Genomic DNA, 25,717 nt, shown 5'->3' with positions numbered 1-25,717 from the left:
TCTGCATCAGAGGTGGAGGAATTGGTAGATCTTGCTTCTGCAACTGAGTGTCTCTGAAAGTAATTTAGAGATTGATAAAAATTATTAATAGGCACACTGTGCAAGTGCATTTCACTCTTGTAGCACAGAAAGAAGAGTTGGGTGTATTTTGCTTACTGACTGCAGTAAAATGAAGTAAAAAGTAGGTGCTTGCCTGATTACTGAGAGATGACTGACGCTTTGTCCACAAGCTGCCATTTGTGATGTGATGAAAGAAAAGAAATTGAAAACAATGGTAGAGAAGGAAATATTTGTAGAGGATCTTGATTTACAAAGAGTTGCACTGATGTCTTGGCAGAACGCATTATGGGGTGTCTGATCCAATTTTTTTAGGAAAACATACATCATTTCTCTTCCTGTCATCATTGGGCAYGTAGCATGATTTTTCAGAGCTTCTAAAAGGAGAAGACTTTTGTAAAGAAAATTTTTTARAGTTGCTGAGGACAGAGGTGTCTCAGACTGGTCTTTAGAGGTGAATGCTGAACTATTGCTAGTGTGTAGTATCAGTTGTTTCATATAAAAGAATTGACACCTGATTCTYGGAGGCCACTTGGGCACAATAGTAGTAGTCTGCTGGAAAATTTTCTTTATTGCTCTTTAATTTTTTTGCCCCAAAGTCAGGGCTAAGAAATATTTACGAGGTGTTTTTTTGTCAAATCCATGGAAGCAAGAAGTCTTACTGTTGTTTATCTAGTAAGTTTTGCACTTAGTTGCTTGACCATTCTTGAACAAGTGAGTTAAGAAGTTATTTATAAATTGTTAATAAATTTGTCTGTAAATTAATGTTTCTTCAGGGTGCTTCTGTCATTTTGAAAGGGACTAGCATAAATTTTGATGCAAATAATTAGTGACACAGGGTATGAGCAATGTTTACATTGTCGGGATTGTATTCAATACAGAAAATACCATAAAAGCTCTCTATTGGATGCATTATATGATTTAAAAGGTAGTTCTAGCTTAACTTCTGTATCTGTAGTGTCATATTCCTGCCTATCTGGGAAATACTGCTCAATGGACTATACTGACTAGGGAGGGAATTTTGTAGGGCAGTGTTAGCCTTACGTTACTTTATTTGTATTTATTATTATTTGCCAATCTACTGAAGTCATGATGTATCAGAAAGATTAACAGTTACACTTGGATTTCAGGCCTGGGAACAGTCTTCTGGAGTAGTCGTATTCTCCAACATTCAGCTGTTAGCCAGTGAGGTTTCTAAGCTTCTGACTAAAGAAATTAAGAGGMATCTCAATGGCAAGTCTGCAGGTAATGATCCCAAACCATATCCAYTGGATCCAGTTATTCTGGAAATGCATGTCTTTCAGCTGTCCTCTGTACTGGAAATAAAGGGGGAACAGGAAAATGCTGGGTAGCAAGACAGATATTTTAGTAGCTGTGAGCTTGCACWGGTTTGAGGTGATTGCATTTAAGATTTGGCCTTCTATGCCATGATGATCTTGGGATTGGAACTTTTGTAGCTGGAAGKGCTTAATATATAATGCATATAAGCATTAAAGAATAGGTTATATGCTATTCTGAGGATCTTAAATGAGAAAAATATTGCTAGCCATACATGGCTTTTCTGGTGGCTGTTGAACATTCTTTGTGCTGTCAACGGCCAGGCTTCATGAACTGAACTAGTATTCTTGGTGAAATTTGTCAGTTTGAAATACGTAGTTTACATYAATTGACCCAAGCTTAATGCTGAATCAAAATCATTTTATGTTTTTCTGTTCACTTTAGTGGAGTCCTGCTACTGTAATTTTGTTAAATTTGTCAGATTTGTTATGAAAGCATAAATGCAGCATTTTCATCTTTCACTAAAGAATTAAAGTTTAATGTTTTTGTGATAACAGAAGAAGCGCGTCTGGCTTTGGAGCAATTCCTGCAACAGAAAGGGGAATCAGGAGATGGCCATTTGCTCCTAAAATCWGTGTATCTGCTCTCACAGACTGACTTGGTAAGAAATTACTACATAGAGTGTTTTCCTTTTTTTTTTTTTCAGACAAACTGTGGAGGCATCCCAACAATGGAAAACCCTAGTCTCAGTATTTGCATTATCCCTAATATTTTGAGCTTCAGCACACCAGAGGCATACAGGCAGAGGACACACCACCAGCTTTGTAGGCCAGRCTTTTCTAAAAGAGAGAAGTTAGCATTTCATGCTTTCAGATACCTTTTTATTTTTCATGATGAGACAGGTGTTTTTTCCAGTGTTTCTCTGCTTTATCTCCCTCTTCCCCTTGTGCATCTTTTTGTGTATTTATCTCTCCAGCTTACATATCAAAAAGATGACTAGTAAGAAWCTGTCTGGTAATACAGGGGTTGGCTTTTTCATTCTGATAGACTCTCACTTTAAAGCATTTAAGAAACTCTACTTGTACAGCCACCCCGAATTCAGAGTGGCATCAGGAGCACAGCCTGCTGATGGGCATCTGTGGCCTCTTTATCCATGACATTTTAGTTAAACAGTTTGTCTTAGTCTTTCTTGTTCAAAGACACACARAAATAAGATTTTACTGTCAGATTATAGTAGATATGTTCTGTGTCATTAGGAGTGCTATAAAATGATATACATAGCTAGTCACAACATGAAGTTTCTGATGAGATTTGTGTTCTTCACAGATTTAAGACATTGCCATTTTTTTTGTAGCACATATACTCACAGAACTTCATATCACAAACCTCATTTTTCTGTTAGCTTGGTGCTAATTTTTGTTATGATTACTGTGTGCCAAGCATACATGCTGGGACTTCTCTGGAAGTTCTAGTCAGCCACAGTGAAGATGGGAAGAAACTAAGTGTTGAGAAACACTGTGAAGAAACTGTCACTTGCATTTATAAAACCTGTAATTAGAAGTGTGTGTGCACTTTTTCAACATGTTAAAAAAGTGAAGGCATTAAAGCTAAACTGCTGCTGAGTCAAGGAGGGAATGAAGAAWTCATGCTTTCAGCATACCAGGCCTCTAGATCTTCAGGGTGTCCTGGAAAGGGGACACTGTTTGTCCCTGGCCTTACTGCTGGTTCAGCTGCTAGTTAGTTTTCAGGCTGTGTGCTTCCCTGTGTCTCCATATGCAGAACRTAAGTACCTGTGTCAAAGCTGTAGTTCAGCTGAAATGGGAAGTCCTGGGAASAGCTACAGCAACATAAATTTATTGTATTTACTTTTGCTGAGTGGATTTTTCAGCTCTGCTGTGTGACTGCCAGCCTTGTGTGCCCTAGAGCACTCATGAGGATAAAATACTCAAGCAGATCTTTCATCTGCCATGACTGTTGWCAGTGTGTAGAAACACAAGGCAACTGTGGTCAGCTTCTGGAGGGATTGACTTTTATTTTGCTTACTTAGAGAACCATGTGGAACATCATTGGATCTGGACTTCCAGCTGCTCTGATGCAGTGTCTGTACCTTTTCTTTACTGTCCCTCTGAGGAWAACCAGTGAAGATGGAAAGACAAATGAGGATGAAGCCCAAACTCAGGAAATGCTTGTTAAGGTGAGATGTRCATTTGGGAGTTCATTTGCTCTGGGTACTCAGATGTTCACTTAGGATCTTAGCTGTTAATTTGATTCAATTGGCCAGAAAACAAAAGTAAATTTCGACCGAAAACTGTTAAATAAGCATCAGGAGCTGTATCAAACATATAAACTAYCTCTTATTTTTTTGTTAAACAAAACAACATGACTTTAAGTGGGAAAAATCCATTAAGGATATCCTAGTGGTAGTTTTTCTTGCCCATTTCATTGCATCCTTTCTTTTGGCCTTAGTATCAAACTCATAGTCTCCTTCCCCAATGGATTTTTCTTCATCTCTTGGGTATCTCTAGAGGTGTTTATTGTAGCTGATGTTTGTTTGCTTTTCAGATAATGCTTAACATGTACAAAGAGGAACAAGGTGTGGAAGAACTTCTGGCAGCTGATAAGCTTCAGTCATTAATTATAGCAACTGCTTCTCTTTGGGACCAGTGCAGCCACTCATGGAAAGTACCTACAGGCCATGTGCTAAGAACAATTTCAAAGGCTCAGACCAAAAACAGCATTTTGCACCTACAAGGTTTGGTTTAGTAAATTGGCTTCTCCTTTCCTCATGGCTCCCCTCATAAAGAATTATTAAGTATTGACTTAGTACAAGACAATTAAATTTGTTAATCTCTGCCTACGTTGTACTCAGACAGCTGGATTCACTGCATATGAATTTTGGTGAGTTGGGGGGTTGAAAGCTTATACTTCTGAACCTAAATCAGTTTCTGGGAGTTAAGCAAAGAAATGCGTGTATACTGTAAAGCCAGCAATGCTCTTCATGTAGCTTCTGAAATGAGTGTGATGTTCATATATCCTCTTTTCTTTGTAGAAAAAGAGTTAACAGACTCCTGTTTTAATGGGAAATAACTTTTTTTATTTGTTTCATTTTTGTGAAGTTGTTGAACTTGTTTGACTGTCAGTTCATAAACACCTGCTGTATTTTTTCACAGCTGTGGACTGCATAAAAATAGCTGTTCAGAATCTCTTTACACTGGCYGATACTCTACCTGCTTGTGATGTGTGTGAAGCTGCTAGTATTGTCTTGTGCTTTGTGAAAGATTCTTATCCTGTATCATCAGCTTTATTAACGGAGTTTGAAAATAATGATGGCTACCAACTTCTGCTAAAAATTTTACTCAGGTAAGAGCAGTTTTTAGTAGGCTTCTAGAGGATAGTGAAAATTAATTTTCAATATGCATAGTGGTCTCGTAAAATAAGAATCATGTAGATAATCCTGTGTGGATGCAAAGCATTGCTCTTTAAAAAAGGGAAGCAGGTAATAACTTTTGTTCCTTATACCATAACAGAAGGAGAAGTTAATTTGCAGGTAGRATAGGGACTTTTTGAACACAAGACAAAGGTTCTTCATCAATTAATATCRTGGGGGTTCTACTGCTGGCACTTTTGAGGAAGGAAGCCAAGATCCTGAGGAAGTCAGGATCTGCCACTAACCCACGTCCAGATGATGCAGTTTTCCTTAAGAATTGACCCATCTGAGCAGTACAGAATAAGATGCATGGTAAGCAGCTCTCTGTGCTTTAACAGTCTCACTTCTGTCTGTGAATTATGGCAAATGTTGGGTTACATTTCAAACTATTTCCTTACTTAGGAGAGACATGCCATCATCATGTGTGATTCACAAATCTSGGGCAAAACAATATTTTTCCCTTCCTCAGAGCTGAGATTTTTCTGTTATTTATCTCAGTTAGCAAGTCCCTTATCTTGCCAACCATATGCCCACATTTTTATATGAAGTATCTGTTYTAATTATTTGAATTCTCACTAAGTTTAAATTTTTATTCCCCAAAACAGACTTTTTTTTGAGTTAGATTTTTTTAAAAGGACACATAGCTGGCGTAAGTTAAAGCAGAAGACTCTTTCAGTGCCGCTTCAGTTTCCATCAGTCTTTAGAATTTTTTCTGATTCAGAATGTGCCACCATGGWGTGGATTATTCTATGTAGCTCGTATGTGCTCTGTACCTGATGATGTGTCTGAAGTGTTTATATAATTATGACATGAACATATGACTGTCACAAGTTTTCTTCCTAGRTGTGAGGGCTTGCAGCAAAATGAAGGAGACCCCTATCTGGATGAGATCTTGGACATGCTGACTTGCCTTACAACCCGTGGACAAACAGAACTGAAAGTTTCTGGCAATATCGTACACCCGCAATTGCCACTCTTYGATTTTGAACAGACACGGTCTTCTGGTACAGTATCTATACACACACACATATGGCTGGGTAGGTGGGACATAGAAAAATGAACCTCTATTCATTTTGTGTCTTAATATGGAGGAAGGAGTATGATATGGCATCTTCAGATCTATGTTTTAGTGCTGCAGGAGCCTGAATGCCACCTGCATCCAACTGAAATGACCATGCCAACTGTAGGGTCTGATCCAAGGTTAAGAATATTCCTCCCAATTACATCCCTCATGTCTGTAGCTCTTATTTCCGCTTTCAGATGTGCTCTAACATTATATTTATGGCACTTGCAGACTTAAATAGCACTCATGTAAAAACGATCTCACCTATTTTTTCCCCCACAGGAATGACAGTGAAAAACCTCCAGCCTTTCCAGGTGTTACAATCCATTTTCCAGAGAAGTAACGATCAGCACCTGTGTGGAAGAGTCTTGGCAGCAATTGGTACCATATGGGCTTGGGACAGAGTGAACTTCTTTCTTCTGGAATGGACACTGCAACCTATCAACCAATTTACTGACATAATTCATTTCAAACCACACCCAGTCCAAGTCCAGTTCTTCAGACTGGTGGARTCCATAGTCCTAGACCTGTCCTATATACCCCATGAAATTCTGAAGAAGGTTCAGTATTTGATAAAGGAAAACATAGTGCCATTCTGCACCTTATCAGCTCTCCAGTGCCTCCTCARCATGACCCAAAAGGACCTGTTATTCAGTGATATTTTTCGTGACTCTGGGCTCTTAGGCCTACTGCTGGCCCTTTTGAGGAAGGAAGCCAAGATCCTGAGGAAGTCAGGTACAGCTTGATGCYAGTCACCAATGACCATTGAAGCTGGAAGATCAATAGGAATGAATAATCTCTTTCTGCAGTAAATTTATATATTTTATATACTGAGTAGCTRGATTTTGTCTTCAAGCCAACTGGCCTAAATTTGACACATTAAGTGGTGTCCTCTCTGAAATCTTTTCTGTTTATTGTTCTGTTCACTAGGCTGAACAGCTCTGGGGTATTCTTTGCTAGTGTATGAGGAATTATTCAGCATGGTACCCTGCAGCTCACACTTTTAAACAGGTCTTAATTAGGGGTTCTCTAGAATGCAAGATTGAGGTTTGAGTGAGAAAAAATTTTCACAATGCTTGGTTCTTGTGACAATAACACCTTAATCCTGAAGACTAGTGACAGAAAACTGKTCACTGAATTTTGGCCATGTTACCCACAATTACTACCACTCCTTGTGATGTGATAGAGTTAACTCCTAGTGTAGAAATAGGATGATGATAGTCCTAATGTGRTAACTGCAGAATCAGCTGACTTAGGAGACAGACTCACATATTTAAAAGTATATAATTGCTGTTTTAATGRAAGAAAAATGTATGATAACATTTTCTGTGCTGTATGAGTTGGGAAATGCCTTTAAATTTGAGTGCAAAAGTAATTTAGTGAAGGAGGAGAGACCCAAAGTACTAGGATAAACTTCTGGTGCAGTAAGCATACTTGAATTATTTATACACAACAGAAGGAATACGAATTGCAACAGAAATTCTGGAATGCAGACATCCATCAACTGCAGRGACATTTAGATTTGGGCTCTTGATATCAGAGAACCAGGGTTTTGTACAAGAGCACATAGATAAGGATTGTCAAGATAAATACAAAGRTTGTTGAAAACTTGCCTTCTGGTTGTGAGCTTGTGCATAAGGGATTTCTTCTGTCTTTGCATTAATTTCACGTYTTTAAATAACTTGTTGATGTCACTTTTATAGAATGAGTGATAGAATAGCTATATAACATGTAAATTTAGACAAACAGGTGGAGAGAGACAAGTGAGAAGACGTTATCACTACTTCCCTCTCTTGGATTTCAGAAATTTAGCCTGCGAACTTTGACTTTTAGATCTTAAAATAACCTAGCATACACTGTCTGATCCTGTTTGTCTTTGAACATGCAGGACATTTCTGCTCTTGACTTATAGTTTAGGCATTTAAATGCTCCCTGTTGCTATARTATTTTACCACTTCCTAGCTCATAATCTACTGTATTCTTTTGTTTGTGTGCGTTCCTACCAGACACCACTAAACAGGTAACTCTACATCATTTGGGAACTGAAACCCCTATTAGCAGTACTGCCTCTAATTATGCAGAGCAAGAACCAGACCTGTGTTTCCCAGGCCCTGACTAGACCCTGATGAATAGGCRATGCCATGTCTATATTTTGTTGCTTGTTTTAATTTTCAAGTAGCCTGTAAGTAATACTTGAGAGAAGCTAGAATTTGCTGGAGAWCTGGTATTCCATTTCATATTTTTGCTACAGTTTTCCATTTCTTGTATATTTTAATATGACTTTTAATATTTTGACAGCTGGAACTCATGTGTCTGATCTGAAAGAAGGCACTGAAAAGGAATTAAATATTGTGATGCTGAAGATGGTGGCTGCCCTWACGGCGAGGTCTGTGAGGAACACAGGTAAGGAAATACATATGKCTGCATTACATTTGTGATATTTGGTGGTAAGTGGCCATGCTCTTAAGGAGCRCCAGCAAATTTTCTGACATCTGTGCTTCAGTCAAAAATGGAGGACAAAAGCTAGAAGTGTAGGGATAACTGTGTTACCCTAGGAAGAAATGTGACAAAGGTATTCTCATCCTGCATAATGAGCTTTGTTTGTCCCAATAATCATCTTGTTTCCTTCATCCATGTGCATACTCCTGAAGTGTTTATATACTCTGGAATCCTAGAATTGTCATGTTTGCATCATCTTGCACAGTCTAAATATATTTTCAGAAACCATCAAAAAGTTCTCTTCCTAAAATAAAGAGATGCTTAAGCTGAAAACTAAGGTGTCTTTTCCTCTTCCTTCATTATTATATTGGGAAGATGTCACCTCTGATGATTAGGAACCRTGGTCATCCAGTCATTTCATTCCTAGTTGTTCTTGTGCCGTTCCGTTTGTGTCATTTTGAGCTTTAACTGCTGTTCTTCTTACCTGTCCTCCTAAATGTGTAGAATGTGGCACTTCACGCCAACACTGAAAATCTGCCTGTAAAAACGACAAGCAAAGAGGARTTTAACTCACAAATGACAGTGTATTTGTCCCTAGTTGTTTTAAAGGACTATGGAATGGTGCCATATATCAAGATCTTTTTGGATGATGAGTGCTACAGGAGTGCTACTCTCAGCATCTTGGAGCAGCTATCAGTCATCAATTATGAAGAATATATGAGCATTATTATTGGGGCCCTCTGTTCTTCCACTCAATGGGAATTGCATCTGAAACTAGATCTGCTGAAGGTAATTAACATGGCTCTCACTTGGGCATTGTTTTTTGGAAACTGTCTTTTTTCAAGATGGTAAGAGCAGAAGAAAAAAGAGACATGGGCCAGCTCCTGATTATGGTGACTTGGGCACTTTGATTTTTAGATAGTGAAGGTGTTGACCACACATGCATAAGTATCAGATTACAAAGTATTTTGAAGACTTAAATAGTAATACAGGAGGGAGAAATGGAAATGCTAAAGGCACAATTGTATGAGCAGTTCTATGTAATGTGACAGAGAAAGGAGAAACAGATGTGAGTGAAAGTAGATATATGGAAAGAGAATGTGAGAAGATGTAAAGAAATAAGATTGGAAGAGCCAGGGTAGGTATGAGATGAACAGCTTGATTCAGATAAGTTTCCAAGGTTGAAACTTTGCTGTCCTGATTTTTGTAATTTCTCACACACACCAGAATCATGGGAAAAAATCTGAGGCAATAGAAAGGAACAGCTGTATGAATGTTTGCAGAAAGAAATTAGAACCAGTCATAGCCTCTATTGACCCCAGCCTGTCTGATCCCTAAGCAGTGAAACAGAGGAAAGAATCACTGTACTTTATTTTGGTTTCGGTCATAGGCATCCAGTTGAAAAGCAGCAGTGTTTTAAGCACTGATCTTAAAATTTCATTCTACCTGCTCTATCAAGAGTGAATCTAATTCACTTTTCTCTACAATATAGAAACTGCTTCGGTGGTGAAAGAGCAATGTTACGTAAAAAAAAAAAAAAAGTACGAAGTTTATAGCTTTGAAACAAACAAACTTTAACAATACCTGTGGAAAAGTTGAGTAAAGCGTCCAAACTAATATGAAAATAAATGCAACTTCAGTGTCTAATTTTGACAAATGATAACTGTATTAAAGCATAATGTAAGCAAATGAATTTATTATCTTTATCCATTGGGACTATGATTGTGTTACACACAAATTCAGATTGATTTGCTAATGTATATTTAGCTGTTAAAGCCTGAGCCCAAATACAATTAGCACTGCCGTATTCCAGTGTGGCACGTGRACAATTATGAGGAATAACAAATAATGGAATGTGTGAAATAAATTCTGTTAGCAGTAACTGAGTTAGGGGGTTTCMAGCAGACATCAGTTTTATAGATTCAAGACAGAGGAATACTAACTCATAGGCGATTAAATCCTAACTGAGTTAAAGCTGGAGGAAATRTGTTTACTGTTGACCTTCTCTGGAATGTGTTAAAGCCATCCTGATAACTTCAACTCTAAGTTATTAAATTTGCACCCTGTTCAGAAGTCTCTGCCTGGTTTGATACATTATCATACAAAATTGAATGACAGTAATAGAGTTCCCCCTCCCCCTTCAGTTCTGGCAAGCCTTTCTCACAGTCCTAGATCCTATATAGATAGGATATATTTCTGTTAGAAACTGTTCCTCTTCAGGAGGTTGTGAAGTAAAGCTCTTTCATTGGCTATCTCTTGGGAAGCACTATATGTAAAATTAACCCTTTCCAATGTACAAGGGGACAGCCTCAAATTTGGAAAGTCCCTGTACAAAATTAATTGTGCAACATCCCAAAAACTTGGGATCGATTCTATTCAAATGCAGTGGACTGGTTTCTTGCAAGATCCTTTTTCTCACCAATTTTACTTCCACAGCTCTTAACAACTTTTCTAGATTTGTTTTAAAATGGCAAGCCCATATCATTCAAAACTGGCAAATGGTTTGGTTTTTATGCATGTGTAATATTGTTAAGTGGCATTCACTTATAGCCTCCTTTAAGCCTATTGAAGTTGGATAAAATCTAATGACTTCATTGTCTTAAGATCTTATTTTGTTATGGCTTTTTTCCTCTAAAGTGTTGTGCAAACTTTAAAAATACCTCAGCTGAGACAAGGTATTCTTGTCTTTCTTAATGAGGAGAGCCTGCTGCTTGCAATATTCTTTGTGCCATCCCATGTCACTGGGTTTTTTTTGGAAAGAGCCTTCTCAGTCATATGAACAAAAGTTAAGTGTGGGTTCTCATGTGCATTCAGGGCTGCAGGAAGACTTGTCTGTGGAGAGCTGTGCCTTYCTGCCAGTTTCTATATGAGAGTATTTACAATTGAATCTTTACTTCCATTTGTCTAGGGCAAAGGCAGGTTTCTTGAGAGAGTCCGAGAAGGCTGATAAAAGAACAGCCAACGMTATGAAACTATCTCTGGCCAAACTGACTAGGATATTTAATGCAGGAAATTTGATTTCTTTGCTTCTTCCTGTGAGCACTGTTCCCTACTTTTTAGGCTGACTGCTTTAGTGGTTCCTAAGGGTGCATTCAAATCTTGGTTGTATGATTCATTGAGTATATGGGGGAAGGGAGGAGGAGAAGTTGTGCAGTGATGACCTTTATTTTGACCAACTCTCTCCTCTTCCCTCCAAAGGCTGAAATTTCAGTGAAAKAATTTTGTTGCAAAAAGGTTCTTTGTCCCTTGATTTAAGTGCTTCTTTTATTTCCTTTCTTCCCAACATTTGTAGTCACTCTTGAGGGTACTGGAGAGTCCCAAGAGCCATTCAGCTTTCAGAACCTGCAGTGGATTCAATGGGCTCCTGTCCCTCCTCTCAGACATGGAAGGTGCATTGCAGGACCCTCCATCTGGGCAGTGGACAGAGGTTGGACAGAATTGTATACTGGAGCTTGTTTTCTACACACTTCAGGGGATAACTGCAGCCCTGCACCTAGACCCTGTAAACAGCAACTTCTTTCAGAAGAATGGTCTCTTTGAAAAGATGGCAGAGGATCTTGGATCACTTGGATGCTTCTGGACAGAAGGGGAGGGGCAAACTCCTGTAAGCCTTGAGAAGAAAAGGACRTTTGCAGAATTCTTGGATGCAGCTTCCTGTTCTTCAGAGCCTTTCCCAGTGTGGCTAAAGAATTGCATTTGGATTCTGAAGTTTCTTGATCATATGGTCAAAGGAACCCTCCATCAGGAAAGCTACTTYAGGGAGAGGAAGCCAGAGATGGGAGAAGAATCAAGGGATGATCAGGAGGGGTCCCAAATTCAAGAAGAGCATCCTGTTGCTTTCAAAAGAYTAGGCAACAAACTACCTGCCTCTGCCTATATGCTATGGGGAAAACCTGAAGAGAAGTAAGCTTTTATTTACTATGGGAAATACAGTACTAAGGGTGGTATGTGCATTTTATATGGTAGTAAACTGTGGTAAGCTGTGATATAACCTGCCAAGAACAAACCAACCAGATCACAGTCCCAACTCCCAGGCCTCCAGGCAGCAGAAATCTACACTTTTGCAAAGGTGATAATGATAAAATTWTAATAAAATTGGGGCATAAGGATTTAATGCAGCAGTAGGACATATAATCCCAAAAGTTACAGAGGTTATGTTGAAGACTCTGACACCTGCAATATGGGAGCAGGAATGGAGTCTAAAAATGGGGTTGCTGGGACTTGAAGCTTTGTTTAATCACTGCTTGAATCTGCCCTGATCAATTTTGATATTCTAAATTATGTGGAAAGCTGCTTTCAGTCAATCAATACATTAAAAATAGAAGTTACTTTAAGTTATTTTAAATGGCCCCCCATGCATGCATGTCCAAGCACATGTGTACAGACACACTTTCATTTATTCATGCTGAAATAGAGAAAGTTGGAACAGTCATAYTGCCTGCCTCATTGAATGAAGGTTTATATCAAATTACATATCCTTGGTAGGAAGGGAAGACTATATGAGAAATCAGCATAGCTGTCAGTTGTGAATCAGTTCTGAATAACTTGCATTTTGTAACTCATTAGATCTTCTGTCCCTTCATTTGTCTGTAGCTTTATCTTGAATCTCTCAGTACTTTTATCAAAAATGTTTCTGGTTGGAATTATGCTTTGAAAGGCTAAGTGTGAGATATCTTCAGCCCTTAGGGTAGATTATTGCAAAGTCATCTTCCAAGTTTTAAGACCAAGACATAATGTCTGCCGCTCATAGCAGCAGTCACTGAAGTCAGCAGAACTCTTTTTCCCTGAGTACTGAGGCAGGCTGAGGAAGCATTTCTGGTTATATTTATATTTGTTTGAAGCAAKCAGAAAAACATGTGGTGGATCTCTTTGTTCCTTGTACAGTGGATTTTAAAGTAGTCATGGAGATGTTTGCTCCCTGTCACCGCTCTTTGAATTACACTGGGAGCTTCTGGTTAGATATTCAGTGCTGGGGAGAGGACTTGGTAGCTCAGGAGGAATGAATGTTCTTTTCCAAGCAGATCTTCCTAGCCTGATTTGAGAGAACGTGGGTCCCTGTGAAAAAAGTGTATAGATGGTGGTAGTTGTGAGAAGTACACTGTCTGTTGCCTAAGTGTGTATACAAGGGAGGCCCAGGGACAGTAAGGGTGGAAGAGCAGGTTGGGACAATGCTGGGAAGGGTGTGGTTCTGTCTCSTGATTGTCTTCCTGAAGTCATTAGGTGTGAAATGAGCAAGACTTCCTAGGTCCTTGCATTGTTTTGCTTGCTGAGATGTGATGCTGTGCMGTAACTGAATATCACTTGTGGAAAAATTAATCCTGTAAACTGGGACTMTTTTAGGTCACAGTGTCTGTTTTGGGACTGTTTGGCTTGGTTCTAGGATGTGAAGGCACAAAAGGAAGCTGGATTAGCTAGGGRTGGTGGGAGTCTGTCCATGACAAATGTGTGCAAACACAAAAGAGGAGCATGTACTGGAAAGCTGACTATCTTCAGGCTATACAGCCTGTATCGTTTTCCAGCAGTTAAATTTTATGAACATAAACATAAGAAATGMCATAGTTTCAGCAAGCCTGTTGTTCCTCTGTTGCAGCTTCCTCTTAGCTGTGCTCCATGCTCGTACTTCCCCCTGAAAAGTTTTCAGGCAGCGACTATGGAGCTTGAAAGGAGGAACTCGAATGCAGTCAGTGTAGGTGGCCTGTGATGCCCCATCTTGCAACATAWATTTAACACTCTCAAAGAAGCAGGGAAAGGAGTGATCCTGCAGGAGCCTGTGACTAAGACATATTCTAGCCCCTGCCACTGTCCTGTGGAGAATGATGCTGCAAGCTTTTGGGCTACAGAGGAATTGGCCGTGTCATTCACATCTCAAAAACAGCCCTCTGAGTTCTTGCTCCTGCAGTAATGTTTGAACCACCTTTTGTGACAGATGGGGTCTCTGGTTTTCCTTTTGTTTCTGGTGATTAGACATAGCTTTCTGCAAGCTGTGTTAACTGAGGCTGRTCTCTTTGGGAGGGAAGCCCCTCATTGTGCCCACCGAAGCAGCATGGCTGCTGCAGCTGCTGTTACCACAGACAACTCACTGTGCTAATGGCTCTTCAGGTTCATTGTGACATTTCATTTTGTCCCCAAACTCTATTATCTATCTTATTTTTAAGTAGTGCCAGTGCAGAGCCGATTTGTGACTCACACCATGATACTGGTGAGATAGATGGAGTGGAATCATGGCACTGACTGGATAGCCCTGGGGCAGGAGTGTGAGAGATGGGATATTTGCAGAGGTGAGGAGTTGGTGCAGCAAGGCAGCCTTTGTACCAACACAGGCCATAAAACAAGGACCTCATAGAAAAGCACAGAGGAGGCTGGAGATAGGGCTTATATAATCTTAGACACCCCTCATGAGCCTTGTTGCCCTTCTCTGCACACACTCCAGCACCCCAATATCCTTGCAGTGAGGGTCCCAGAACTGAACACAGTGCTCAAGGTGCTGCCTCATAGTGCTGAGTACAGGGGGGTGGTCACTTCCCTGGTCCTGCTGGACACAGTGTTTTTGATCCAGACCAGGATGCCATTTGTCTTGTTGGCCACCTGGGCACACTGCTGGCTCATGTTTCACCTATTTYACTCCTTTAGATTTTAGTGACTGGATTTTTCTCCTTTAAAATGGTGTGGGTTTTCTCAGGGAGGTGGGAGGAGAGCATATTTTCAGTATTCTTTTTTCTTTGATGTTTAAAAACTTTCCCATATTCATGCCAAATACAAGCGTATGTATCCATACTGAAACCACTGCTGCAACAACTCTTTATACCAGAGTTGATTTTGATTTATTGCAGAGAATACTGCAAATGAGCAATTTATTTGAAATTATCTTTATTGAGTGTGCAGTAAGAATTATTTGTCACAGTGTGGCAGTATGCTACACATTACTYGCTGCTCTGCTGTATCAGATGAGCCTATTTGGGAATGGCTAAGAAACATGTTTAATTGCAGCCTTTTTACCCCCCTTTACATACCTTGTTTTTTTKGTTTTTTTTAATGCTTACYCTTAYACTTGTACTTTTTGTTTCTTACAGTTCATAAAGTTCATACAGTTCAGCTTTATTTTGTCAGTCTAATTGCAGCTGATAGATGTTGCCTTTGCTTTTCTTGTGAGATCTGCTTAGGACAGATGTTTCTGACAGTGCACATCACAACTCCAGTTCAGAGGTGCATCCAGTAATGCTGATGATATTCTGAACAGGATGAGCCTGGTGTTGGAAGGGGAGGGTGGCATACTGATCTCATCAAGTCTCTCTCATCTTTGCTTATTTCTGTTATATTTTAAAGTACTGAAGTTACTGTATAACTGACATTATAAACTAAAAGGATAGCACTGTTTGTGGACTGATGCATGAGTGATTCCTCTGGTCTTCTGCTTTCTGTACTGCAAATACCTGCAAAAGCAAAGTTTGTTTAAAGATGCTGCTGCACATCTTTGAATGTGCAGGTCCCTAAGAGGCCAGCTCATGAGCGGTGGTGTCCTGCCTTTGTTTCTCTAAGGAAGCTTMCAGCTGTTCCAGGTCATTTATATGGTTTGCTAATTTTTCAATGCTGAGCCTGGCTGCTCCTAGGAGGGTTTAATGCTGTGCTCTGCTGGAATATTGTTGGACCCTCCTTGCAGTTGTTAATGATAATTATGATGTATCTTTTTGCTCCAGGTTGGCAGTGAGAGACTGCACCATTGTACATCCAGGTGCTGTCTGTGTCATGGTGAGGTTGTTGCCAAAGCTGTACAAAGAAGGACATGCTCAGGTAGGTCTGAACAYATCAAAGTGCCATCTAAACAGTGTCTTCTGCTTTTCTGTAGCTTTATTTCCAGGAGTTGCTTACTCTTTGCAAATGTGGCAGTACTAAAATGTACCTAGAACACAGTCTGGAGGAGCAGCACAAATTTCACTGAGTCAACAAATCTAAGAACAACAAAGATTCTTGGCTGTCAGTTTGCCCAAGCATTTCTATACCTGTCTGATGCAGYACAGGGATTTTGGTCCCAGAATACTAATTGCAAAGGCACAATGTAGAAGTGTCTTGAAAATTGTTCAAAGTATTGCCAACAGGCCTAGCAACCCGAATAATCTGGGTCTTCAGACCTGATGGCCCATAAACTTGCAATGCAGCTGAGAATGTATTTTTCTTGGTCAGACCTTCCATATATATCACACYCACTCTAAATGAAGATATTGCCTATATTTTATTGGCTATTTGGTCTAAAATACTTGAATGTGGTTAAAGTACATATGGACGGAATGAAACAAAACCATGTTGCTCATCCCGAGCTAYGAAAGAGGCAAATAACTGCTGGCACATTCCAACTCTGTTTATTGGAATCAAGCCATCAGCTAGTRAAATTTTGTTAATTACAGTAATTAATTTCTGAAAAACAAGTAGAATGGTTAATTGGATGAGAGTGTCGTCCAGAAATTGGAGTTGGCTCTAGGACTTGAGCTCTATAGGAGAGAGCCTCTCAGACCCTCAGTAGATGGCAGTGTTCTTAAAAGTATGAAGGACTAGAGCACAAATTCCAGTTATGTATTTAAGTTGTGGGTTTTTTTCTCTCATTGCTTTTTTCTTAGTCAACAAGARATTTTTACTGGCAATGTTTGTTTAGTGTTGTTGTGAATATGATTGCCTCAGGTAAAACTGGACCACTATTATGCAATGTCCTGAGTCAAACTCCTGCTAGGAGTTAACAGATGTTCTGAGGAATTCTCTTAAAATAACCCACAAAAAGGATAGAGGAAAAATAAAACTTTCCTCGCTTTTTCTATTTTAAAATCATTGAGAGAATGAATAGAATATTTTAGAGCTTGGGAAGCTCACTGATGATGCCAGGTAGAGAAAAAAATGGCCAGATTTCAACACCTTTAATGATAACAAACCCCTGCATGAATCCTTGTGCAAGGAGATTCTGCTTGGAACACAGGAGTCAGGTAAGATCTGATACAAAAGATTTAACCTCAGTGGCTAGTGAAGGMGAACTGCTTGGTAGAAGGAAAATAACTGAAGGAATTGCTCTTTGGGTCGATATATTCTGGCCCAAACAGGGTACTATTCTGTTTTTCAAGTGCCACAATGTTTGTCARCTAGATGAGAGATAATGTCTTTGTGGATGTACTGCAGACTTTGATAAAAAAGTCTGAAGGGGCTTCTTGCTCTGAATTTAAGACTGAGTCAAACAGTATATATTTTAGGTGCATATGTGGAGAAGAAGAGATAACTCATCTCTTTCTGCTTGTTTTAGTTCTATGATGGATAYTTTAGGCCTGGATGTCTGTGAGTAAACTAAAAAAAATCTTTAGAATCYGTTCAGGTCATGCGTAATTCCTTTGCTTTCATAGAATTGGCAACAAGAAAGCACTGCTTTTATAGAAACATTAATGGAACTCAATAAAATTAATGTACTTTAATTCTGACCCTCAGAAATAATATCAATTTCCTGCCAGTTTTGCAMCTTCTCAGTGACCTTTTTCAGACCCAAGAAATGATGGGCTGAAGCAATGTTGWGCCTGTCAGCATAGAAAACCCAGTAGCAGACAGTAAAACAGGTGATTTTGCWCTTCATCCATTTCTTATACTGTCTGGAATGAAAGTTAAAAGCTGAAGAGAATAGATTTGTGCATGTATGTTACTGCCATTTCTAGGTATGATAAAAGAAATCATTTGAATGTCATGGGTGTGAAAACTTGCTTAAAACTTTAAAACTGACCAAGAGTTGAGTCAGCAAASAGTCTTTGAGTCAGTAAACTGTATCTAGAGTACATTGCTCATGTTCATGCCTATGACTGGAACTAAGGCAGTTTCCGTCAGACTCCATGTTGTTTGACCAAATACAAGATAGATTTTCCTTTTATTAATATGTTGTCTGTTCAGTGATGAAAGATACCATTGCACATGTTTCAAACTTAGTAAATTGAGACAGGTTAGTATCCACTTTAGATATGTGACCCAGGATATGCACAGGGTTTTTTCTACCTTAAAAAGAAAGAAGCTTCCTCTGAGACACATCTCATCCTTGACTGGAATTTTGAYACTCTGGCTTTTAAGATTCCAGAGTGCCATGCCAGATCTTTCCTGTTTGTAATGTCAGATACAGAGATTTCCTAGATAGGACAAGGCTGAGTAAGGGAAAGGAAAGAACTTTTGGGAAGAGAATAAAAGAATGATTCAGTTCTGTGTCATCATCCTGGCAGATTTATTGTGAATACAGATCAAAAAAAAATCCTCACACAATTAATGTGTATATTATTTATGCTTTTGTTGGATAATATTATTGCTTTCACAGCTGGATTTTTCCTTTTTGTTTTCATCCACTTGTCTCCTGTCATATACTGTTGTGAAAGTAAAACATTGTCCATCAATTAGGAATTTGCACCTTTTRAAAAGACTCTTAATCCTGTTTTAAATTCAGCCTAAATGACTCGTTCTCACTGTAGATGTTAACAAAATAACATTTTTAAAGTATTTCTGCACACAGAATTATTGCTGTATTCTTACATATAAGGAAATTGCAACCTTTTGAAGTGAATGCACAGTGACCAAGGTTCATAATTTTTGCTTATCTTGATTATAGCATAATAATCTTGAAGGTGAATAACAGTGAATTAAGTTCAGCTGACAAGTTTTGAAACTCTGGGCTCTTAGGAGAAAGAATCTGGGAACTACTTAAGCAGATAGGGCAAATTGTTTGGTGACATTTTGCCCTTAAGACTCTAATCTGAGACAGAGCTCAACTACATTCTAACTGCACCTTCAATATCCTGATTCATGGTGCAAGTAATAAGTGTTAGAAAAAATCAATTCATGCATACAGRAACACACAGCATGGTTTCCTGGCCACCTTTAATATTTCCACTAAAATCTTATTTTACTGGAACAAAAATCCATGAAAACAGCACATTTCATTCAAAACAAGGCAACATTGGTATTGACAAAGCTGCTAGGCTAATGAAAACAATCAATTTTTTTTGTATGCCATTATGCTTTTATTGGATTTGTTTTGGAGTAAACCAGTTGCTTCACTTAGTCAGGACCTGTGTCATTCTCTGTGTAGTGGTAGTTTTACACATACTTTCCTGCACATAGTCAGAAATGGAGTAAAATGTTAATTAAAAGATGAAAAAAGTTGTGAGGCTTTGAAACACTGTAATAGTGTAATTTAGTCTGGTGTATGATTTCTCTGTGTAATGCAATGCAAAGTGAAACTTCTGTCCCTGTGGAGRGCCAAGCAGCCGCTCAGATGAATATTTGCACACTGTTTAGGTGCAGAGCTTGATAGAACAGCCATGCAGTTCTGCTTGAGCCTCTTGCCTTAGGAGCTTTTTTCCTGGACCAGATGTTTACACTCAGGGATTTTTCAACTGAAAAACAAATTAAATAAAATAGATCAGCTGYCATATACAGTTTAGTTCCAGCCCTCTGACTTTACTTCTGCGTCCATTTCAGCTTTCCCAGGAAATCCAGTGTGCTTTGGCTGATCATATCCAGTCCCTGGCAAAGTCAGAGAAGAGTCGTCAGGTGATGTGTGAATCTGGTTTGCTGAGCACTATCATAACCTCCTGTCAAGATGCTTTCAGCAATGAGAGTCATCCCCTGCAYCTGCCCCTCACTAGGGTGTTTGAGAAGCTTGCATCCCAGGCTATTGAGCCTCATGTGTTAAGGTATCGTATTTTATCTAATGAACCAATTTGCTTTACTGGTCCCATTTTTTTCAAAGTTTATATAATAATTAAATGCTTCACATAGTGCTCTGATTCATCAAGACTCAGCCTTTTGTTTCAAGTCCCAGTTAATACTCCTTTCTCACTGATTTCAGGATTTATGCTTAAATGGCTCCTGAAGATGGTATGAGTCTGTGGTGTTCTGCTGCATCATCTCTGCAGGGGTTGTAAAGTCATTTATGAATGAACTAATTAAGTCATTACAAAACAACCAGGTTTTGTATTCTCTCCTGGTATTCATATGGAGAASCTGTTTTCTGCATAGTAAAGATTACTCTGTCATATCTCAGATCCATGGCAATGACAGATGCAGAAATAGAAAGTGGAGTCTTCTTTCTCAGTCACTATTTCTAGTCTGAGGTTGTACTTTCTTCATTAATRCTAACAAGTGCTAGACATGACAGTACAGAACAGGTATCAAAGTGCAGATAAATTTGAATATTCAGTGGAAGATTGTACTTCTTTCCTTCAAGTACAGAATAGAATTTCTAAAAAAAACCAAAAAAAAAACCCCCAAAAAACCCCCAACCCATAGATTCTTTTTATTCTGAAAAATTAGGGCTATTCGAAAATATTGATGAAGAAATCGTTGGGTTTTTTTCAACAGGTAAACCTTGAAAGGAAATATAAAGCAAACCAAATATTTGTGCTGCTACAATGGAAAACATYTTTTTCTGGTCTATTTGGAATGTCTTTAAAATTCGGTGTTCAATAAAAAGTTGTTCTCTAGAGGTCTAAGTTCTATTTGCATGTTTTCTGTGACTCCAGAGTGTCTGGCTTGATTGTTTTAATTTTTATAAATTGCTTTCTTGTTTTTTTGTTGGTTTTTTTTTTTTTTTTCCATGCTAGGCAGTTTCTGTGGTTGGGAGGTTCTCCATTACTACCTTCCAGGCCCAGCACAAACAAGACCAAGGTGCTTTCATGTCAGGGGAGTGATTCAGCTAATGCAGGTAACCATGAACAGGCTGTTGCTGATACAGTGGCTGAGTTAGAGATGTCTCTGAAATGACAGGAAACTGCTGCTGAGTAGGTTGCTCCAAGACAGTCACATGAAGCTGGAGTATGCCTGGAAGTTTTTCACTGGGTATTGCCCAGATTGGGTGGTACTTGGCCAACACTGAGGGCTGATCTAATGACCAGCAGAGATCAAATTATAATATCTTGCTCAAGTTAGATGCTGATTACAGACTCAGATTTTTCTGGAACAGACATGGAAGTGATCTATAAAAATACTAATATTCTACAACCCACGGGTATTGTCTCCTTGGTTTGCAGCATGTTTTTCCTTGATTTATATTTTCCTGTGATTTATAGCTAGAAAGAGAATAAGGATGAGAATAAAGAGCACTGCTTTTTGTAGTCCCTAGGATATCCTAGTAGTCTGCCCTGCTTATACAGGCTGTTTKCCATCCAAGTCCTTTCTCTAATGTACTTTATAGGTGAAAGGTTACAGTATAGTAGTATTTGGTGGTTAAACTATTCTCATGCCTGAGACAGTTGATATACTGTGGTTTTATTTGGGTGTTATGTTCTTTGCAATCATTCTTCAAATCCTCTCCCACATGTTGCTTTTAACTATTCTGTTACAGCAGAGTTGAGTGGTCTGTGTATAAGAAAAATTGAACCAATGGGTTGGTGACATTTTTTAGTAGGGGTGAATTCTRGAGCTGCCTGAAGATGTGTGGGAGGAAAATATGGCTGTCATTTCTGTAAGCCCATCTCTTCTGCCAGCCTCCCATTCTGAAATGCCTTCAATGCAATTTTTTTTTTTTATATTGCTGAGGTTCTCTGGAGGCTGCTGAGGATGTTTAATTTCAAGAGTATGCAGTGCTGTTCCTAGCAGTGATGAACACGCAACACCTGTGACTGGAAAAAAACTTGCAAGCACTGGTTTGGTTAGGCACTGTGTTCTTCTTTCAGATTCAGAAGAGATTGTGGTGGACAATAAAACTGACCCTCAGACAGCTGTGCCTGTCAGGAGCYCTCCTTGGGTGTCTAAGGGATCTGCACTCCAGACTGCCATGAGTCTCATCTCCATGACATCACCTCGAAACTTCCAACTACGCAGCACTGCTTTAGCTCCATCGTTTGTGGAGTTTGACATGTCCACGGAAGGCTACGGGTATTGCTGCTGTTGCTTTTATTTTATTTGYTCTGKGGTCTCCAAGCCCTAACTCTGGATACAGAAACTATTCACTTCTGTGTTAATCTGTCTACATACCCTATGTCTGTCTTCCTTGCAACAATGTTACCAACATATTTGTTAATGTCTTWCTGCTGACAGTCTACTCTCTGCCTTGCTACCATTATTCTGCAATACCAGAATTTGCTGGTAACCTTCAGGGATGACTTTGTTTTGATGAAACTTGCTTGCTTTTGTAGGTGTTTATTCCTCCCCACCTTGGCCACTGTCATGGGATCCAGTGCAGATCARTCTGTCTCGGGAGGGATTGGCATGGGTAAGCACTTTAACTCACCTAYAGCTTGCTGGGACTGACCACTGACTTTTCAGCCCCAATGAAAGCATTSAACAGTTGTAAGAAATAAGCTGTTTATTTCAAAACATTTCTGTCTCTGTGTTCCAGACTAGCTCTGAACTGTATAACTTCTACTGCCCAGCAAAATGCGGATCCGGTGCAGCTTCATAGTGTAATGAATTAACATTAGCAATACAAATTAATTTATCTGCTAAGAAAACAGTCTTAACAAGTAAGAGCCACCAGATTTTAGGATAATCTCCTATGGAAGGAACTGTCACTTAATGGGATTCTCTTATGCAACAAAATCCTCTGTGGTGTGGCCTGGGAAATGGCTGTACCTTTTGCTTCCTGCGTTTTTTGACATTTRAAAACTTGTTTCTGGCTCAGAGACTTCTAATTCATAAGCTCCATGRCATGGACATCTAGCAGTCATTTCTCATCAGACAACTTTAGGTTGTTTATACATGTTTATACATGTTCACAGACTCGTATGTCTAATCTCTGTGATACAGGCAATGAAATCTCACAGAATAGAAATTAAGCTATTTTGGTAATCTAATGTTGGTTTTTCCACGGTACGGACTGCAAATTAAACAGAAAGCAGTTTGCTAAGGGCTGCACAAGGAAAATAATTTCCTTACTGCCTTTTTGTTTCCTGTCTACAGGCACCAGAATGTTCCCTCCCTCAAGTGGCCTGACACTCTCCTGCTGGTTCCTGGTTAGCAAGTTTAGTTCAGTGCACAACAGCCACCCACTCCGCTTCCTTACAGTCGTGAGGCACATGTCAAGAACAGARCAAGAATTTGTTTGCTTTTCTGTAAGCTTCTTCCCACAAGACCTTTCTTTGGTCATTTCTACAGAAGAAGTGGAGTTCCAGCCACTTGGTAAGGCTCTTTTCAGACAGCTGCAGTGCTRTGTCCTTGCATTATCTGGAATTTTTCATTAATTTCCTCTTCTTTGAAGTGCCCAGGATATAAATGAGATTTCTTTTCTGTTTTCCACTTGCATCCAGTTGTGATTGTAATTTTTGGCCATATATAGTTTTTAAGTTTGCTGTAGGCATTGTGAATTACTGCAATATTCTGTGTGAAAATCTTTAGGTGTCAGCTATATTTTGTGTGCAGTTGTGAAGACTGGGCTTGAACCAGCTGGTCACTGTCTGTTCTGTGTGACACTAGGCAAGTTTGGGGAGTAGGACTGAGAATTTGGGGACTGATCTAGCTTCCTAATGAAGAACTCCTTTCTTCTCCTTGCTTTCAGACCATTTTCTATTATGCCATTCTGCTTATATTGTTCCCTGTTGATATTTATCTCTTTTTTCTTACTGAGTAAAGCAGGTACTTCAAATGTAAATGTGAATGAATATTCCAGTGGAGGTTGGGAATGGAATGAGAATAGTAGCTAGGACTTTCTCAWGCAAGCTGATATTGTGTGAGTGCTCTGATTGCCTTAGATAATGATAAAAATTCCAGCTTGCCTTTTTCTGTAAAAGCTACAAATTAATATAGAGACTTTTATGGTCTCATGCATTTGCTAGGATTTTTGTTCTCTATGTCAGCTAACTCTGTGAAGATGCTGAGTGGCTCTCCTCTAAGTGAATATGTTGGTTTTGTCCTAGTCCAGTCTAGCTTTGCAACATYGAGGCAGATAGCAGGTGTTATTTGGGAGGGTGGCACCTTGTATGCTGGAAGATCTTAAGAGCTATGCAAGTTGTCGATTCTGATAACAGACCTGGGGCAAAATTTAAAGACATTGGACATCATAGCGTCATATCATACTCTACCCACAGAATTTCATGTTCTTTCTGCCTTTTTGAAAGCTGTGTTCCAGAGGCAGGTGAAGGTGAGAAACTTTCTATTGCCTTCCCCCTGTTTTTGCTGTTACAGATATTATGGAACCTGAGGGTGAGGTCCTAAATCCCTCCCCATTTCCAGGGCAAGTCCAGTTTGGCTGTGGTAAACGGCTGATCACTGGCCAGTGGCATCATCTCACAGTGACAGTTGCCAAGGAAGCAAAGAAGATCTGCATTGTGTCAGCTTTTATAAACGGTCAGATGCTTGGCTCTGCAAAGGTAAAGGCTCTCKGCACAGATCTCGTGCCTGGCATTTGCTTTGCATTACTTTTCACTTTCATCTCCCAATGCACCCACCATGACTTTCTGGTATTAATCTGAGAAACTCAAAGCATGGTGATTTGCACATGTGACATATGCCACTGTGCTGGGTGAGAGTGGACTCAGAAATCTGTACAAAAAGGGTGTATTTGTGCTGCTTTTCAGAGCTATGTTCTCCGCTTATACTGATACTATAAAGTAGTTCCCCCCTCCCCCTTTAGCATGTAGATAACTAGGGCAATTTGAGTGGTGATGCCTCTCTAGAGCCGGGGTTATCTTTGTTGCAGGTGGCTCAGGATCATGTTGCTGCAATTCAGTTACACTCTTAGGCCAAAATTTTCTGAATTCACTAGTGATTTACAGGATCTTTTAGTTTAAACCCAAGATTTGCAGAAGTTGCTGGCTATAAAAGTGCCTCACATTAAGGTGTGACCAGAGAGCCCTAAACCAAAGATAACTTGGATCTCAGGTAAAACCTGCAAAGGTGATAAGTTATGTAGAGAGTCTCCTCTTTTWCTTTTGAAGAAAGCTCTTTGAAAAGTGGAAAGGTCACAGAGAAATAAGCTGCTGTGACTGGCCAGCTCTTTGCAAGAATCCGAAGATGGGAGGAATTTCCTCAAGCATCTTATTTGGGCATGTTTCAAGCTGTCCTCTTCCTCTTACACCCATAAAACAATCAGTCACTGGTCTTTTTCCTCACTAGCACACTAAGCATTCAGGAGCAGATAGGTGTTTCTCTGGGTCAGTTGTTCGGTGTGTGAGATTATATCAGTTCATGAGTTTATTGCAAATATTGGGGTACTGTTATTTCCCCTAATGTGCCATTTTTTGTGATTTTTGTTGCACAGCAGTCAGTTTTCAGGTTGCATGAAATATCAGTGAAATATCATGAAAAGCAATCCAAATACACCTGAAGGGTTCATAATCTACAAAATAAATGAGAATAGCCCCTGGTTTATGTTATTAATATCATCATGTTCCTGGTTTTGCAGCTAATTTTATATTATGTCAGAAATCTGATTTTTGGAATTTGGATGCAGTGTTGAAAATGCAGCCTGTTCTTTCTATTGTATCTCTGATTGGTGTGGTGKTTTTTTGATTTTGTTT

General features: G+C 39.3%; 1 protein-coding gene across 1 annotated transcript in view; it reads left to right on the top strand.

Moving 5' to 3' along the window:
• Window positions 1-25,717, top strand: part of WDFY4 (WDFY family member 4) — a 111,070-nt gene that overhangs the window by 7,482 nt on the left and 77,871 nt on the right. Inside the window, exons 3-19 of the mRNA XM_057370989.1 lie at window positions 1,188-1,302; window positions 1,893-1,996; window positions 3,383-3,529; window positions 3,898-4,087; window positions 4,506-4,695; window positions 5,606-5,766; window positions 6,108-6,560; window positions 8,124-8,228; window positions 8,863-9,053; window positions 11,557-12,167; window positions 15,959-16,052; window positions 19,743-19,957; window positions 20,867-20,967; window positions 21,938-22,139; window positions 22,400-22,476; window positions 23,163-23,381; window positions 24,384-24,568. Of these exons, the coding sequence (XP_057226972.1) occupies window positions 1,188-1,302; window positions 1,893-1,996; window positions 3,383-3,529; window positions 3,898-4,087; window positions 4,506-4,695; window positions 5,606-5,766; window positions 6,108-6,560; window positions 8,124-8,228; window positions 8,863-9,053; window positions 11,557-12,167; window positions 15,959-16,052; window positions 19,743-19,957; window positions 20,867-20,967; window positions 21,938-22,139; window positions 22,400-22,476; window positions 23,163-23,381; window positions 24,384-24,568 (3,360 nt within the window). The remainder of the gene's footprint in view (window positions 1-1,187; window positions 1,303-1,892; window positions 1,997-3,382; window positions 3,530-3,897; window positions 4,088-4,505; window positions 4,696-5,605; window positions 5,767-6,107; window positions 6,561-8,123; window positions 8,229-8,862; window positions 9,054-11,556; window positions 12,168-15,958; window positions 16,053-19,742; window positions 19,958-20,866; window positions 20,968-21,937; window positions 22,140-22,399; window positions 22,477-23,162; window positions 23,382-24,383; window positions 24,569-25,717) is intronic.

This window comes from Malurus melanocephalus, unplaced genomic scaffold (genome assembly GCF_030028575.1).
Source record: "Malurus melanocephalus ecotype Western Australia unplaced genomic scaffold, MMel_1.1 scaffold_137, whole genome shotgun sequence".
Lineage (NCBI taxonomy): Eukaryota > Metazoa > Chordata > Aves > Passeriformes > Maluridae > Malurus > Malurus melanocephalus.
This window is presented reverse-complemented; position numbering and strand designations above follow the sequence as displayed.